This window comes from Theobroma cacao, chromosome 9 (genome assembly GCF_000208745.1).
Source record: "Theobroma cacao cultivar B97-61/B2 chromosome 9, Criollo_cocoa_genome_V2, whole genome shotgun sequence".
Taxonomy (NCBI): domain Eukaryota; kingdom Viridiplantae; phylum Streptophyta; class Magnoliopsida; order Malvales; family Malvaceae; genus Theobroma; species Theobroma cacao.
The window spans coordinates 9,300,322-9,318,495 of NC_030858.1; the positions used below are offsets into that span (position 1 = coordinate 9,300,322).

At 34.7% G+C, this 18,174-nt stretch overlaps 2 protein-coding genes across 6 annotated transcripts; both read left to right on the plus strand.

The window, feature by feature from the left end:
* Window positions 1,594–6,876, plus strand: LOC18589044 (probable LRR receptor-like serine/threonine-protein kinase At2g23950). The gene is made up of 11 exons (XM_018127807.1): window positions 1,594–1,895; window positions 2,006–2,138; window positions 2,267–2,338; window positions 2,562–2,705; window positions 3,015–3,086; window positions 3,191–3,250; window positions 3,333–3,433; window positions 3,528–3,659; window positions 3,744–4,088; window positions 4,761–5,140; window positions 6,017–6,876. Exons 1-11 carry the CDS (start codon window positions 1,805–1,807, stop codon window positions 6,413–6,415), a joined length of 1,929 nt encoding a protein of 642 aa, XP_017983296.1. The 5' UTR covers window positions 1,594–1,804; the 3' UTR covers window positions 6,416–6,876.
* LOC18589045 (autophagy-related protein 18b) lies at window positions 8,630–18,174 on the plus strand. Of its 5 annotated transcripts, none has more exons than XM_018127822.1 (12): window positions 8,630–9,105; window positions 9,248–9,321; window positions 9,466–9,539; window positions 9,686–9,795; window positions 11,326–11,417; window positions 12,988–13,100; window positions 13,933–14,052; window positions 14,741–14,886; window positions 15,276–15,353; window positions 15,806–15,922; window positions 16,593–16,658; window positions 17,765–18,171. In XM_018127822.1, exons 1-12 carry the CDS (start codon window positions 9,047–9,049, stop codon window positions 17,832–17,834), a joined length of 1,119 nt encoding a protein of 372 aa, XP_017983311.1. In that variant the 5' UTR covers window positions 8,630–9,046; the 3' UTR covers window positions 17,835–18,171. The 5 variants fall into 5 exon arrangements, with proteins under 5 accessions (XP_017983311.1, XP_017983310.1, XP_007013915.2 ...); XM_018127821.1 differs by having other exon boundaries at window positions 8,641–9,105; window positions 17,725–18,174; XM_007013853.2 differs by lacking the exon at window positions 15,276–15,353 and having other exon boundaries at window positions 8,641–9,105; window positions 15,809–15,922.

Here is an 18,174-nt window from a genome sequence, read left to right on the forward strand (position 1 = left end):
ATAATTTTCCTGTAAAAGATAAGAAAGCCCATAAACAGCATACTTGGTTGCACCCATGATAAAATAGCCTTTCCATGTATATATCATGGCAAAATAGATAATACTTTGTAAAGAGAATTAATAGAAAATGGAGTCAAGTGTGGGAGGGCAATTGGACCATGCAGGCAGAATGTGTGAATTAGGAGTTTGGGGATAAACAGTTGGAGGTAGTTCAATTTTCAAGATACTTGATCGTCATACACCTGAATTGGACCTAAGGGAAAGGGGGGTGCATGTTATTTTGGAAAATGGTCGAATATCGGTGAGTGAACAAAATCATGAAATAAAAGCAGTGGGGGATTAAATAAGGGCAAGGTAATTCTTTCTCTGGTTCTATGTTTTTGCTTGAATCGTCCATCTTTTAACCGTTTAAAAAAAAAAAATACAACATGGTATAGTCAAGGATGAAGTCAATAATTTTCAAAGAATATAATATAAGCAACTTGTGATTGCATCTAGGCAAAAAGGAAGAGCAACTTGCTATTGCCAAATTTGAGATATATCAACAACAGGCCTAGAAGAAAAAGCAAGCTTTCTGCCTCGGGGTGGTTCCTTTTTTGTATTTTTGTTGTTCTCTTTTTCCTATCTGAGCAATCTACAGTTTAGATAATCCTCAATTCATGCACACTGCATGCATGCTTGCTCTTCTATAGCACCCAAAAGGGGAGGCATCCATAAAACAAAAAAGAAAAGCATCAAAGCTGTTCCAGCTACTTCAGAAAAAAACCAAGCAGCCATCAATTCCACAAGGACTTGTACTATGCCACATGAACAACTTTTATATGTAAACAAATTAATCCAACACTGAGTTTTTTATTTATACATAATAAGTGTATATATATATTATATTATATATATATATATATATATTATTTTTTTTTTAAAAAGACAATGCACACCTCTACCACTGTTGATTAAAGTAACAAATGTTGGAAATAGTTTTACACCACCCAAGGAAAATAAAAAAAGTAATCTTTTTCTTCTTATTCCTGCAGCCAGGGTAACAATGAACCCTTGCAGGCATATTTCATGTCAGTTTTCACATCCAATAGAATCAAACTAGTTCTAGAAATAAAAAAAACTATACTTTAGTACTTAAACAAAAAGGTTTAGGGATAATGATGAGCAGGTTAGTAGGCTCTAGGAAAAGCAAACCTTGGAACAAAATTAAGAAATAGGCCACTCAAATACCCAAAAGCAAGAACCATCCTCCCCTCTCCATTTTTGGTTCTGGATTCTCTCCCCCTGCTTTTTCCTCCTCTATGCTTTGGCTGTAACATGAAAAAAGTGAATCAAACTATTAATTAATTATTGTTCCAAAAATAAAAAAGGAAAATTAAAGGCGCATGTTAGCTCAGGGGCAATGCAGTCCAGTGGGTACAAATTTTTACAGTATTCACGTCCCTCTCAATTTCTGCTCACAAAAACACTCACACACACACACACTCTCTTCNAATTTTTTTCTGTATATATATATATATATATATAGGAAGAGAAGAAAAGGAGAGACTTTTACTTTGTTTGTATAGTTAAATAATATATTTGTAAGTACAGTAGAAAATTAAAGTTGTTGTTTTTGGAGACTGAGAAAAGAGGGAGGGACTGAGTTAAGAACCCAAGAAAGGAAGCCGGGCTGAGGGAAAAACAGAAACAAAAGAGAAGTTTTTTCTTTTGGTTTGCCTTGAACCCAAAAACCAAAACCAGAGAAAATGTTGTTCTTTCACTAGCACTGGCATTGTTATTGTTATCGTGTCATAAAAAAAATATGAGTCTTTTTCTTCTCTTGCTCCTCTTCTTCGACTTGTTTCTTTCTTCTGCTAATGTTTCTTTGTCCTACGAGCCTCGAAACCATGAAGGTAAATGAAACAAATGAAAACTACAACCATTTGTATTCGTTTGGATTATGTTAAAGTTTCCGTTCTTTTTGGGGCTTGATTTTTTTCTGTTGTTTTTGAGGGGTTTATAGTGGAAGCATTGATTAGTATAAAGACAGAATTGAATGATCCACATGGAGTGTTAAACAACTGGGATGAAGACTCTGTTGATCCTTGTAGCTGGGCTATGATCACTTGCTCTTCTGAAAATCTTGTTATTGGCCTGTCAGTCTCTCTTCTTTTTAGCTCTTCTTCCTTTTTTTTTCCCTGTTTTCTAATGTTTGCTTCATTTGAAAACATTGTACGTTTAAGCTAAACTGTTTTAGTCTTTTCATTTTTATGGGTTTTTCCAGGGGAGCTCCAAGTCAGTCTTTATCAGGGACTTTGTCTAGGACGATAGGAAATCTCACCAATCTTCGCCAAGTGTAAGAAAACACAACATTTTTGTTCCTCTTGTCTGATTTTTCATTTTTTCCCTGTTGTTTTGGTTTTATACAAAAAGGCCTTTTTCAAAGCAAAGTTTAAGTTCTTCAACATGAATGTTCTGAATTAGAATTACTTGCATAATTCCATTTGTCTATTATCTATATGTCTTCGATACTGATTTTTTTTCTTTTAATGTTTTAAATTGCTGCTGTGAATTTGAAGGTTGTTGCAAAACAATAACATATCTGGTGGAATCCCACCCGAGCTTGGTACTCTTCCAAAGCTGCAGACGTTGGATCTATCTAACAATCGATTTTGGGGTGCAATTCCAGGGTCATTTGGACAGTTAAATAGTTTGCAATACCTGTGAGAATTTTACTGTAATAGTTCTCTATTTCCTGTTTGTATGCTAAGAAAAGTAGAGGAGAAAAAATGGGAACACAGAACTTTGAGTCCTATGTTTTCTTGTTTAGTCATGTTAATCAAATAGTTGTTTTTTTTGAAAGACTTTAGTTGACAAGACTTTAGGGTGGGGGTCCTAAACTAGAATGACAATATTCATGTACATTCAAATCATATGGCTTTATATTTGCAAATTCTCTTTATGATTTCTTTGTTTTGTAACTATGTTTGACATCTTAGATTCTGTGTTGTTTTGTCTTGTAATGAGAATAGGAGGCTGAACAACAATAGCTTGTCTGGGCCTTTTCCTGCGTCTTTAGCAAAAATCCCTCAACTTGCTTTCTTGTGAGTTTGAATTTCTTTCTTTTTCCATTTTTTTCTCTATCTTGTTATGTGTTTTTTTTTTGTACACTGCTACAATGTTCAAAATATGATTATTGGTGTTTCAGGGACTTGTCCTATAACAATCTCAGTGGATCTGTACCCAAGTTCCCTGCCAGAACTTTCAAGTATGATTTCTTTGCTTCAGCTCTCTTGTCAATTACTATCATCATTTAGTTCTAATTTTGCTTTTTGGTACGTGGATTGTAGTATTGTGGGGAATCCATTGATTTGTGGAAGCAGCTCCCCTGAACTCTGCTTTGGATCACCTAATGCTGTTCCCCTTTCAGTTTCTCTGGGCTCATCAAATGGTAACTCTTTTCAAACCATCCTGTGACTCTCACAACTAATCTTCCTCTCCTTGTTAATGGTTTGTATATGTTGCTTTTTTGCCTCATAAATCAGGGGAACAAAAATCCAAGAAATTAGCAATTGCACTTGGAATCAGCCTCAGCTTTGCCTCTCTCATACTCCTAACACTTGCACTACTTTGGCATAGAAAGAAACGGAAAAGGCTAACAATTCTAAATATTACTGGTCAGTGACAACAGTCAATACTGTTAAAAAGTTTCTTTGTATATTTATTTAAAGTGATTTAACATTGTCATAATTTTATTGCAGACAAACAAGAGAAGGGCCTCATAAGCCTAGGTAACCTTAGAAACTTCACTTTCAGGGAACTCCAGCTTGCTACAGACAACTTCAGCTCCAAGAACATACTTGGCACTGGTGGCTTTGGCAATGTATACAAGGGAAAGTTAGGAGACGGAGCTCTTGTGGCTGTGAAGCGGCTAAAAGACATGACAGGAAGTTTTGGGGAGTCACAATTCCAGACTGAGTTGGAGATGATCAGCCTGGCAGTTCACAGGAATCTGCTCCGTTTAATTGGATATTGTGCTACCTCTAATGAGAGACTTCTTGTCTACCCTTACATGTCTAATGGCAGTGTGGCATCCAGGCTCAGAGGTTGGTGCTAGCTTTTAAAGTTCTTTAATTCAATTTTCATGTTGGACAATTTAATTTCCTATTTTGTCAGATAACTGCACAATCACTGTATTATTTCACTTCCAGTGTCTAATATTGCAGTGGACCACAATTGATTGAAATTCCAAAAATTAAGGTCCAGCCTTTGCGGATTGGGACCGTGCTTGGAGTAGTTTGTTTTCTTGCTTTTTTATTTTGTGGACTTTTTAAATCTTAGAGGGCTTTCATTTTTTGGCTAATTCTTAAAATCCCCCTTTTCTGTTGGTAATTTCTTCCAATTATAAATTGAAATAATAAGCTGTTACTATATTTTCATTTTATTTTAAGTTCAGCTGTATATGCTATTATAAATACCAAGAGGGAGTATTTATTGTCTGCATTTAGTTCATCTGTTTTACATCTGTCTGCCAAATAAGCTTTTCTGAGTTTCATAGCTGCTATGGTTTAATTGCTTTCTTTAGCATGGTGTGCAAACTAAAATTGACCTGCAGAATAGGCTGAAGTCTAGGGTTGGGAATGACAAAGCCCTTATCTTCTGGCTTTGCACAAAGACCCAAACAAGTTTTAGAAAGAAAAGTATTGTTATTAAGTTTGGAGGTGAATTTTTTACTTTAATATAGCATACCTCTAATGCAAATGAATTGGGTTTGGCAGGAAAACCGTCACTAGACTGGAATGCAAGGAAGAGGATTGCTATTGGAGCAGCTAGGGGACTTCTGTATCTACATGAACAATGTGATCCAAAGATAATCCATAGAGATGTGAAGGCAGCTAATATTCTTCTGGATGATTACTGTGAAGCCATTGTTGGTGACTTTGGCCTTGCAAAGCTCCTTGATCATGCTGATTCCCATGTCACCACCGCTGTCCGCGGCACTGTTGGGCACATTGCACCAGAGTACCTCTCAACTGGGCAGTCTTCGGAGAAAACTGATGTGTTTGGATTTGGCATTCTCTTGATAGAGCTCATAACTGGAATGAGAGCTCTTGAGTTTGGTAAAACAGTTAGTCAGAAAGGAGCAATGCTTGAGTGGGTTAGTTTCCTCAGCAACTATTATTAGCTAAACTTTTGCTTTTAATTAATATCCACTAAGTCGTTTTGATTGATCACTCAAAACCTATGTAGGCACCTTAGATGTTGAAAGAAATATGGTATTGATCATGAGATTTTGTTCTAAATGCATTTGACCATAAGGCCTTTTCACATAAAAATATCTTGATCAGGTTAGCTAGTTTGTTTTCTGCATGTATATTAACCTTCATATTAGTTTGAGCTACCTGGTGATAGCATCTCATTTTGATGTATGTTTATCTTTTGACCTCCACTGTATTCCAGCATTAAAGAATTCCTATGCCTTCGCAATCTTGAGCTACAATTTTGTAGCACAACGTTGATACACAGAAATACAGAATTGTTGGACAAGCAATTTAAAGGATTCAACTATGTCTTAAGATTCAAAAGGAATATTTCTACTGCATTTGCCAACTTTGATTTGTGATACCTAATGATAAAAGGAACAAGCACCATAAGAAAGAGGGAGAAAAAGATTTTTCCTTTTTTCTGGCGAGGGAGTGATGGTGGATAATTCTGGTGGAAAATCTTTCGGTTTAGGACCCCTGCTGCTGTTGTTTTATTAACCAGTCACAATTTACATGCACTTGAGCTCTAGAATTTTCCACTTTGCTTAGGGGCATTATTTGCCTTGCAATCATATCAACATAGTATAGTTACTACCGTATGTGAATGAAAATTTACCTGTGTAAAAGTATCTCCTCTTATACACTATGGGAAAGATGTATTAGGAACTTGAGTTGTTTTTCACAATAATAGATTGGAATCAGCTAAGAGCTTGAAAAGAAATATATATGAATAAAGCTGATGGAGAAACATTTGCAATTTGTTGTGACAGGTGAGGCAGATTCTGCAAGAAAAGAAAGTGGAAGTATTGGTGGACAGAGAGCTAGGGAGCAACTATGACAGGATTGAAGTGGGGGAGATGCTGCAAGTGGCTTTGCTATGCACTCAGTACCTTCCAGCCCACCGTCCAAAAATGTCCGAAGTGGTCCGGATGCTCGAAGGTGATGGGCTTGCTGAGAAGTGGGCAGCATCGCATAATCATAGTAATCCCACCATGAACCTCTTTCCTAACAGCTTCAGTAACAAAAGCATGCCGCGCCCTGCCACTGGATCGAAACATGATGAGAAAAGTCATGATCAATCAAGCAACATGTTTGGCAATGGAATGGATGAGGATGATGATGAACATTCTTTGGATTCCTATGCCATGGAACTCTCTGGTCCAAGATAGAAGATCAAAAAGGAAAGAGGTGAAATATATAGAGGATGAATTCTTTATTAATTTTTTTGCAAGTTACCTAAGTTTCAAAGAAGAAATAGGTGTAGTCTTAACGTTGAAAGACTTTGATGTTGAGTCTTTGTTGTGTGGGGTTGTAGTGTAAATATCCCATTGCAGCGTTTATGTTCCTTTTTGTCTTGAATCCTGTTCTGCCAAATGTTAAACTGGGAAACGTGCAAGGAGAGAGCACAGTAGGGGTTGTATAGGGGTTTGAGATGGGAGAAGAGAGAAACAGCAGCATCAGATGCTCTGCTACCGAGTGTGAGACAGAGACTCAAAACACAGAATGATTTTGACAGTTTTTACTAAAAAAAAGAAAGAAGAAAAAAAGAAAAGGCATTGTATATGCAGGTTGCAGTAATTTTGAGCCGTGAAAGTGAAAGGTAATTGTGAAAGGGGTCATTTTCTAGAGATGCTTTTGCAGGATCACGCGCTTGTTGGGCTCTTTTGTCTCTTTTGTCCCTTTCTCGCTTATTTTTGCCATGACCTTGCTGACGAGTTGTCGAGAATAACATCTTCTGATTTTGGATTTCAAAACCCCTCACCGACACCCTATGCAAGTTACTCTCACAAACTCAGTTGCCACCTTAAGTATCAACTTATCATCTAGCTTTACTTTACAGATTGTTGGGAAGCTCAACAAGAAGGGCACAAGTCTGTCTATAGAGAGAAATAAGAAGGCAATTAGCATGTTATTTGGTAGCAAGTAAGAGAAGATTGCCTTTTCCTTCCATTCTTGCTCATAAAAATTGTTGGCTTTCTTCTTTCTCAACCCCCATTGTAAGCAACATCACCTTTGAATGATGAAGCAAAGCATACAAAATAGGGAGTCTAACTGGTTGCTAAGGCTGAAAACAATATGGAACAGATAAAGCTTGTACACAATTAAACTCAGATTTTCCATGTTTTTTTAGTAAGATTAGTCAGGAATTTGGCTTGCCATAATTTTTGAAATAAACAATACATCTTAAAAAAATATTTTTTGTTAGATATATAAGTTCAGTCATTAGTAACTGTTAATATTTTTGTTATTTGATGATGTGATAATATTAAAAAGATAATTTTACTTTTTCGTTAATTTTAAAAATTATTCTAGTATAAATTATCATTTTTTATTTTTAATTTTTTTCTCTTGCAAAAAGAAGAAAAAAACTCTCTATCAAAAAGGGGAGCACTAGATAGATGCTCTCCTCCCTTGGGGAGCGCCTGCCATAAGTGGTCGACTGATGAATGAGAGTGTTGTTGGGAGGCCACAATGTTTGAAAGAAAAAATATGGGAGAAAGAAGAAAAAGCATTTTAGTCTTTTTATATTTTTTGTTAACAATATTTATACTTATGTGTCTCATTTTTAATTTCGAAAATTAATAGGGTTGTGTGAAATTATGATTAAAAGTTAGAGAAATGAGAGTATTTTACTTTTAAAAAAATATAATAAAACTTTTATGAATTAATACTTTTAATCATGAAAATTTTTTAATTAATAGAGATATTATTTAATTGATAAATTAATAATTGATTAATATATATTTTAATTAATAAAAATTAATTTATCAAGGTATTTTTGTTTTCAAAATATTGAACTTAATATATATATTTTGTATTGTGATTATATAAATATTATCTAATTATCAAATTATGAAGTATTATTATTTGTGATGAGCAAATTATTTAGAACGTCATGAGAAATAACAAACAAAATGAAGTCGAAGACGATAGTTATGCATTAAAACCTATCTCGTGTAAAGATATATTGAAACTCAACTTGATTTGATACGAGTAATTTATTTATTTTTTTAAAATAATGCATTATATTAAGTTTTAATTATAAAGAATTTAAAATATAATATTATATTATTTAATAATTAAATAATAATTAAATGAACTTGAACTTGATTTTGTTAAAAAAGAAAACTCAATAAATCTGGTGACCGGTGCGATTTGACTCACAAACATTTCTAATTGGAAGTCATTATTTAGGAGTATTCATATATTTATAAATACAATTAGAAACTAGAGTTTGAATGAAAAAGATACAGAATAATGTAACCATTTGATAGTATCCCAAAATACATTCTTACCCAATATATAACAGCAGCAGCTGACATTTTTGCATTTCATTATACAATGTTTAAACCAATAATTCGTTGCATATGTTAGTGCCGAATTTCTCGATTATGGTAATAAAAGAAATATAATAACAAAAAAAAAAAAGGAGAAGGGGAAATCGAAAGCCTATGCCTCCAATTTCATTCCCGCTCCAAGGCACTGTTCGAACTAAAGCAGCTCCCGGCCCTCGTTGAAACCTGACAGTTACCATGGTGGGCCCACTTTAAGCACTGACGTGGAATAATCGAACCACGCCGGCAAGATCTAATCGTGGAGTGGTCTGATCTGGGATTAGCGGTTCGGATTCAACGATGATGGGACCTGGGACCCACCCTCACCACCCGCTTTGATACCGTTCTACGTCTCCTTTCCAATGCCAACTTCTTAATTTTTTTTGGAAGGAGAGGACAAACTATATATGCTCTTTTGATGAAAAGTAGTCGGAATTCCTTCACGGGGTAGCAACAATTTTTATAATGGCCCGTCAGTCCTCCTCGTACCCAATTCTGTGCGCTTCCTTCAATCAAGACAACAGGCAAATTTAATTATTTAAATTTAAATTCCTTTTTTTTCATTTAATTTTGCAATAAGGTAAATGTTTATAGCTTCAAAGAAGCTTTTTTTTTTTTTTTATGGATTACTAATATATTTTAATTATTTTGGTTTAAATTTTGTAGTGGTCTTGCAATAAGCACTAAGGATGGTTTCAAAATATTCGATTCGAACACCGGAAGACTCTGCTACGAACGAGGTAAGTTAATTTCTCAAAATTTTTATTTTTATTTTTATTTTCTATCCGTTTTGGTATTATTCAATCTGAGCGTGTTTGGTCGAAGCTTTAAGTAACTTAATTGTTTTCTTCTTCTTTTTATTTAATTTTGATTTACTTCGCTAGCTGTTGGAGCTTTCATTATTGTTGAGATGCTGTATAGTTCTAGTCTTCTCGCCATTGTTGGAGCTGGTGAACAGGTGCTCCCCAAATTTCCCTTTTTTCTTTAAGAATGTGTTTGCACTGATTTTTATTATGATCATTAAATAAAAATTATTATTATTATTATATATAGTGTAGATGTTGATAAATTACTTAATGTGGTGCTGTTACTGAACTGTTACAGCCATCGTTATCTCCACGCCGTCTTTGTTTGTTCAATACTACAACCAGTGCTCCTCTCCGAGAAATGACTTTCCTAACTTCGATTCTTGCTGTTCGCTTAAATAGGAAAAGGTAAAAAGACTGTCTTTTAGCTTAAAAGATAGGCAGTTCGGAGCTCCATTATGTTTTTATTTGGAAATTCTACTGCAGATTCTTCCTTCCTTTTATGGATGGATTCAAAATGTTTGGGTTTTGACTCGGTAAATATAGTTCATTTTAATTTAAAAATGTGTGATATTACCTGCAAGTCAGGATAATGACGTCTGTGAGTAACTGTTCGATGTTTGGGGATTACCTATTTACTAGCTGGAGAATTTCACCCCTTCTTACATTGAATGGATTTTGCCCTAAGAACTTTCTTAGTTGTTGCGAGGCTCTTTATTGGTGACCTATTGGCAATTGTTGCTTTCCTGAGTTTGGCAGAACCCTGTTATGCCTTGCCTTAGACCTTGTTATCGGTGCATTCCTAGTTTCTTTTTTGGAGGAGGGATGGGGCTGCACCTCATATACATGTACTATGAGATGCACTGGTACCTTTAGATCAGAAAGCAAAGAATCTCAACTACGTCCAGATTAGTTTGCTAGGAAGGCAGTAGTAATGGCCCAGCTGCTTAACTTTTGACCCTGACTTATTTAATCTTTGGGATAAAAAGGTGGAACCTTCTTCATATTCTTTTGTGCTTACATGCCCTTAGCAGGTTTTCATAGCTCAAATTGGTGGGGTTCCATTAATAGATAGATAATGGTGTTCCCTTAAATTACATAATGAATTAATTTCATAAAAAACACTTTCAAGTTTAGCACTTGTTTTCAGTGCCTGTAAACATGCTTCTTCAACAATGAGTGGGGCTTAACAATGGCGAAAGTCCAAGAGAAAATGATTTACAGCCATGTAAAAGATATTTTATAATTTTGTTAATTTATTAAATTAAAAATAAAAATTAGATCACGATTGGTCTTGAAGAGGGTATGGAAGTAGTTTGATTCCTTTCCATGATAGAACTGTGTTACTTTGTTGGTGTCTTCATTTTGTCAGTCCTAGAAAATTATCTTGTTTCTCAACCAACAACTTTCTTTCTGTTCTATAGTAATTGTGAAGTCAAAGTCAGAGAATACTTGCATATACATTTTATTGACTTATTACTTTGTGTAGGTGGTTTTAGAGAATCTTTGTTGTGGTATTCCACTGACTAGTATTTTTAACAACAGTTTTGAAGGGAGTTTGGTTAAGTTTGCAAGTTGAAAATGCAAGTTTCAGTTGAAATAGGGTTTAAAACAGATCTTGGAAGGGGCAAACAATCACATTGCAAAAAGATTTTTTCTTCAGTAGTTAATACCGTTTTCTTTTTGGTTCTTCCCACATGCTTCAGTTTTGTATGTCTCTAAGATCGAGTAAGCATTTCAGGCTTTATGCTATTACTGTGATTTGATTCCATTTTGACTTCTGTTAGTCACACTAAATTGCACTGTGGTTCGTACATTATACTCAGGCATCATATTAAATCTAGACAAGTCCATTGGATATGATTATTATTATTATTATTATTTTTTTGAAGAAGATTATTTCCTGTTTTTAATAATACTCAATTTGTATAATTGCAGACTTGTTGTGGTTTTGCAAGAAAAAACGTACATATATGACTCAAACAGCCTTGAAATATTGGATACTGTTGACACTGTGCCAAATCTAAAGGGTAAGGTAGAATGTGTTTGTTGTGTACATAAGGTGGCTTTTGCAATCTTTCAAGTGGGACATATTTAGTTACACCACTTCTCTTACAATAACTTTGAAAACTGCTTGATCCTAGTATTTGTATGGGTGCTTATATGACCTGAAGTAGTACTTCTAAGACCATGTTTTATTTTAGATTCTCTTAAATGATTAAGAGATGACATTCTGAAAGGATGTGGAACTGAAGCGATAGTTTTCTGAGAGAAAGATAGCTTCTTATATAGTTTAGAAATTCTAATACCTTTTGCATGGTTTCTCATTCATCCTTAAATACTTTTGAGAAGTTCATATTCACTTGATGGCTTAAATATAGAGTAGACAAATGGAAAGCTGATTAATAGGATTTTTCTTAGTTGGAGATATCCACAATTTTGGAGTGAGAGGGGGCTCTTTTGACCATTGAATAGGTCCATCCATGCAAGTTTCAAATTTCTGCCATTTCAGAGTGATCTGCATTCCATATGATGAAATTGCACTATGCTATGCAAACCAAAGAAGGGTAATTCCATTTTTGTTTAAAATCCAACTGTGACTCAAGTTTTAGGAGGTTCTATTGAGGGTGTGTATAATTTGAATTAAAGATCCCCTTGCACACTAACTTCTGCACAGAATTCTTTTGGTGCTTACTGGTTTCTGGAGGTGAGTTTACCAAACAGTAGTTATAAGATATATCAGAGACCATTATGGAGTGTGTTGCTTTGCTAAACATGATTCCATGTTGAAATTGTCATTCAGTTGGAAACCTAAATATATTGCTACTTTAAGGTGGTTTGTACCTTTGGTGCTAAATTTAAACATCCTTAAGGTTTTGTAATGAATGTGTCTGATTTATTTGCTTCATGTGGTAGGGAGGATGGAAAAGTTTTGATTTCAATGGTGATGCTATATAAAACAGGAAGGAGGTTGTGAAATTTGGCCATTGGATTGAAAAATTTTCCATCCTTCTAAACAAGCAAAGCATTATGTTCCTAGCTAAGTCTGATTTCTTTTCTGCTCTCTGTTTGCTGAACTGCTTTGGGGAGAGTTATGTTGGATAAGATTTAGGTCTGAATTGTTTCTTAATGCAGCAACTTGTTGCAAGATGAGCATGACTATCACTCTGAGATAGGCAAAAGTTCAATTGTAGCAAGGTTATTTTCAGTCCTTCAAAATTATTCACTTATTATATTTTGGATCTCCTTTCAGTTAATGAATCAAATTTCTTATGAATACTTCTGACATGTTGAAATAAGAAAGGGGTTATAGAATGTTCTTAAATAAGAAGATGGAGAAACGCAATCACATATTAGAGTATCAAATTTTCTATCGTCAATCTGCATGCATCTTTGTGCTTTTGAAGAGCAGAGGGAGCAGCTAGTCCATGCAAAAGTTGTGTACTCTATCTGGATGGGTGATTGTTGATAGTTAATTATAAAATTGAAAATGGTACAGTTGGGGCAACTGAGAAGGCATTGTGAGTCACTTAAATACTTCTGAAAGAACCATTCGTTATTTGATTTCCTGAGGGTTTTTTGTTATTTTCTATCCTTCAGGACTTTGTGCATTTTCCCCTAGTTTGGATGGTTGCTTCTTGGCTCTTCCTGCCAGTACAATCAAAGGATCTGTATTAGTGTACAATGTCATGGAGCTCCAGTCACATTGTGAGGTTGTGACAGCAAAATTTCTCATCAGATTAATTTGAATATTATGTGTTTAACGAATCAGGACTCCAGGATGCTTTGTTGTCATACTGGATTAAATATATCTTGTCTGCCAGAAATTGCACCAACGTGATATAGGAAGCAGTCGAGTTTTTGAAACTCTAATTAATCTGATTCACATATGCCTGTCAGCACAGTTGACTATTTATGCTACATTTGACTAGCCACCATGTTTCATTATTTGAATATAGGGTTAACCTCATTTCAATTTGCATTTTCTGATAAATATATTTATATACAAGGTAGCATTCTGCATTCTTTTCAGCTTATGATCCCCAATAACAATAACTTCAAAAACCTGGTGCATGTAATGTGATATCATTTTTTGTGTATTTTTCTATAAAACATTAGGCGTGATAGCTATCATGTGCAAAGTGTTTAGATTATGGAAAAACATTTTTTTAAATAAAAAATTCAGCAGGTTCTGCCATCATAAATTATGAACAAATGATGCAATTTCTCTAGCACCTTGGCTTCTATTATTAATTGTTACGTTCCCTTATCAGTGATTTCTTTGTGTTTACCTTCCTCTGACTGAGGAATCTATAATTTTTGGACCTGAATGTTTTTAGTTTGGGTATTGCTACTGTCATTCTTATTTTGAGCAGGGAATTACCATTTTTGCTCATATCTACTTCTCTGTTGTTTTATATTGCTTTGACATTTTTATGATTGTCCCTGTATAGAAGAGATTTTCATTCTGTTGTTTATTCTTTCTGCTATTTAATCCTTTACATTAATCTCTTTTTAATTTTGAATTTATTGAGTTAATTGCAGATTGATGCCCACCGGTCTCCTTTGGCTGCGATTACTTTATCTTCCAATGGGACATACATTGCAACAGCATCTGAACAGGGAACGATAATCAGAGTTCATCTGGTTTCAGAAGCAACTCAGGTAAAGAATTGCGCATCATGTATTTGATAGAACCTGAATAAGAAGTGTGTCTTTGGTAGTACATGCGTTAGCAAATGCAGGCTGTTATAGGCACACTCATAACTTGTTTGCTTAAAAAATAGAACGTAAACTTGACATCACATGATGTCCTTATGCTGCAGAATTCAAAGACAAACTTGCTAATGTAACCTTTTAAATTGTTTTCAGTCAAAGTAAGGAGAAAAATGAGCAAAGATTGGAGTGAAGAATTAAGAGCCAAACCAAAACTTCATTTGGTGCTTGTTTATTGGCACATTCATGCAGAGTATATACATTTGAAGAGATAATCTTTACTCATTTCTTAGTTTGTAACAGTTGGAGAAAACATATTGATCAATCTTAATTAATTGTATACTTAAAGAGATCTCTAGCAATTTTATGAGTAAAAGCACAAACTTGCTATCTAATGTTAGTAGATCTGGGGTCAAATTAGTGGTCTATCTTGTTTTCTTAAATCCACTGATCAAATAGCACGGCCCTTGCTGTAGTGCCATGTAGCCATTTTATACTACTTATGATGAGTGATTTATGCCCACTAGCTCTCCTGCGACTTGTAATAAACTGAATTCCTTCAAGCAACATGCAGTATTTATGTCCACCCAAATTTTACACTTCACGTATGGAATCTAACCATCCTTTATTTTCTCAGTCATATAGTTTCCGGAGGGGAAGATACCCATCGACTATATTTTCATTGTCATTTGCACCATCATTGCATCTTCCCGATATTCTTGCAGCCACGAGTTCTTCCGGTTCTGTTCACATTTTCTCTCTGGGGTTCGCTACAAATCAGAGGTGAGGGCTATGAATAAAAATCTCTTTCTAGTGTAGACTGGAACATATTTCTGACATGAATATGCTTAGTATCTAACTACCTATGTTATAAAAAAATTTGAAACATGCCAAGATTCTTTCACCTTTTATTAGCACCGACAGCAGTTATTATGTTATATAATAAATATTGTTTCTACAATGTATATATACTATGTGCAATTTTTATCCCTTTTATTCAACATCTAACATTTTGAACATGATGGAAGTCCCTTGTCCTTAATTTTCAGATTCCTCTTTGTTTGTGAAAAATGTTAATCTTGTTAGCTTTTCAGTTTCAATCCTTTTGTTCTTTTGCCCTTTTTATATGTAATTTTAACATTTTAGTATAACTATTTTTTGCAATTGCGCAGAGACCCTTGGAACTTAAGTAGCACTATTACACATCTCCCATCCGATACTGTTGTGCATCACAAAATAGAGGTTAATAGGTTTGAAAGATATTTTCACCCTTGTTTGACTACTTGAAGATTGTGTTCTTCTCTTGAATAATGTGTCTGTTTTCTCTATGCTGTATGAAGAAATGGTTCTGCCTGCTTTCTCAATATTTCGGGGAAATTTTTAGTTTATGGAATATTTGGGAGCCATAAGAAATATTTTACTTCACCTTTCAGGCTTGAATGATGAATGGTATCTGTTATAGTTTAGGTGTAACCTGAAATGAGGCCAGTGTAATATTGCTAACCTCAGGGTAGTTCTCTGTGGTCATGAGAAGCCTTAGGGTCATAAATATCATCATATTTTTCCATACGGACAGAAGCTATTTCTTACACAAGTTCTAGGCAGTCTATCGTTGCACTGCATTTGTTCAGTCCATAAATCTAAATTCTATGAAGGTTTTATGGAGTTTATTGACCTTCTTTCTCGAACTTTTAATTCTTAGTAGGTGCAAAAGATCAAGTAGTTTTCTTGGATCAATATTACCTGATTCTGTGAATGATGCACTAGATCCAGCTGACCATCATGTGCTTCACGCTGCTGTTTCTGCAGGAGTCAGAAGGTCAAGCACTTTATAACTGATTTATTGAATTTATTAGCTCATCAGCACAATAGAAAGCAGCTTAACTGGTGACAAACTCGATGATCCATATTAGCCTAAGTAACTTTTGAAGTAGTTCAAAATCTGATCATGGGCATATGTTTAAAACTAATTTACTTTTTCCTTTCTTTCTTGTAGAACCACGCTCAAATATGCTTGGGTAATTGCCAAAGAAGATGAAATTCATTAAATTGACCCTTTGACCTTTTTTAGTTCTAGATGAGTCATTTATTTTGTTATCAAAGACTAAAAATTTATATGGGGCAAAACTAGACTATGATGGTACACAAGGATCTGTTCATCTCCTTAACAGAGCAATATCCTGATTAACTTAATCTGAGCAAGAGTTATCAATATTATTTAGGCTTCATTTGGTTGATGCTTTTTACTATTTGTCTTTTGTTTTCTGTTCATTAATTATTTTTTGCTTTTCTCCTTTCTATACATTTTTCGTAAAAAAGAAGCAAAAAACATACAAGCAAAAACATTGAACAAACGGAGCCTTATTTATTTTTAAATATATTCATAAAATATAGGTTCATGGATATAGACAACATGTAATTGTGTTTGACATGGCCAGATGAACTATGGTTTTGACTAGATGTGCTAACGGTGCTTTGCTCTAATCCAGCTATGCGGTGGTTCGCAAGGTAGACAAGATTGCTGATGCATCCTCATCCGAATTTTCATCTTGTAGGTTAGTTTTCAGATGTTGAGTCTCAACTTCAAAATTGTATTCTCTTCTCCTCTGTCTTTTTGCATTAATTTTCCTGTGTTCTCTTCTACTTGCCATTTTATACTGTGGATAACCTTTTCTTTTTCCTCATTTTGTATATAGGGATGATGAATTAATTGAGGTTACAAACTTTTTATGAATTCTATAGAGTTCTGATATAGATATATGTTATGCTATGACGTCTCTTCTGCATTTAAGCATAACGGAACCATTTGATCACTTGTACTGAAAAGTGCTTTTTGTGTGAAGCATGGAACAAGAGGTTAATGGTTAACTTTTCTTGCATCTTGTGTTTCCTGCCTCATGCCATTTGTTTTTAATGCAACCAAAGTGGTTTGAGGGTTAGTGTGATTCATAATGATTTTAGATGGTTTCCCTGAGTAGTATTTTTGATAATCATGCTACTGAGAAAGGATGGTACAAATTTCTCTAAGGAAGGCTAAGAGTGCATTGGTATGTTAAATTTCAGGATTTGGATGTAAGAAAGTAGAGTTGCAATCAATTGAGTAATTAGCAGTAAAATAATGTGGAGTGCAGCCACAAATCAATATTAGGTTATGATTGTGGTTTTATTTGCTATCATGAGAACATGCATAGCTTATCTGAACAGAAATGTTGCCAGTCCAAAAGCAGACCTTTGGATGTCCATAGTAATTAAACTTTGGTTATGCACCGAGTCAATGAATGCTGCTTAGAATGACTATATTTTGAGCATTTAGCAATGACTAATGAAGGTCTTAGGTCTTCTGGCATCACTCTATGTGGAATATAGTAGTTCCTGCATTCAGGTACTTCTTGTGTTAGCTTTTAATTATTATTTTGAAATCTTGTCTCGACTTATTTTATTAGTTCCTTTGCTGTGCTTATGTTTTATCTATAGATTGGACATTGCTGCTGCAGTCATGCATGCATGTGCATGTATTGAAGTTGCATCAATGTACATTGTTTTAGGACTTACTGTCTGCTTATTTTTGTCGTTATCTTCCTATCTATCTACTCACGTTATTTCCCGCATTGCTTTTCCTAGGGCCGTTGTATCCTTAATAACATACAACGGGTACTTTCAGGAATATACCTTCAGTATCAACAACAAGAACGAGTCTTCATGGAGCCTGGATCGCGAATTCAACCTTCTGACATTCGTTTCAGATAGTGCAAAAAGCTCATGACTGAAAGTGTTGCAGCATGGGGCCTCTAATCTCTAAACCTTGTTCTAGTTCTACGGTTGCTGACACAGTTGAACAATGAATGGAGATGTAATCACGTAGTGCTGACCTTGAGCAGTGTTAAATTATTAGACTTGACCTGCAGAAGTTGAAGGACTATTGTATATATAACAAGTCAACGCCTCCATTTTATTGTTCAGTATGCCACTCCAGGAATATAATGTGAGGGTTGGCATAATCATTGCTCACAGCCGAGTTGTATAATCAAAACTGAAAATTATAGACTCCAATTAACTTATATTTTTTAACTT

Coding starts and splice junctions, on each gene's coding strand:
- LOC18589044 (XM_018127807.1), top strand. CDS start 1,805: ATGAGTCTTTTTCTTCTCTTGCTCCTCTTCTTCGACTTGTTTCTTTCT. Junction 4,089..4,760: donor TGTGGCATCCAGGCTCAGAG/GTTGGTGCTAGC, acceptor TGGGTTTGGCAG/GAAAACCGTCACTAGACTGG. Junction 5,141..6,016: donor AAGGAGCAATGCTTGAGTGG/GTTAGTTTCCTC, acceptor TTGTTGTGACAG/GTGAGGCAGATTCTGCAAGA.
- LOC18589045 (XM_018127821.1), top strand. CDS start 9,047: ATGGCCCGTCAGTCCTCCTCGTACCCAATTCTGTGCGCTTCCTTCAAT. Junction 9,540..9,685: donor TTGTTGGAGCTGGTGAACAG/GTGCTCCCCAAA, acceptor GAACTGTTACAG/CCATCGTTATCTCCACGCCG. Junction 13,101..13,932: donor AGCTCCAGTCACATTGTGAG/GTTGTGACAGCA, acceptor AGTTAATTGCAG/ATTGATGCCCACCGGTCTCC.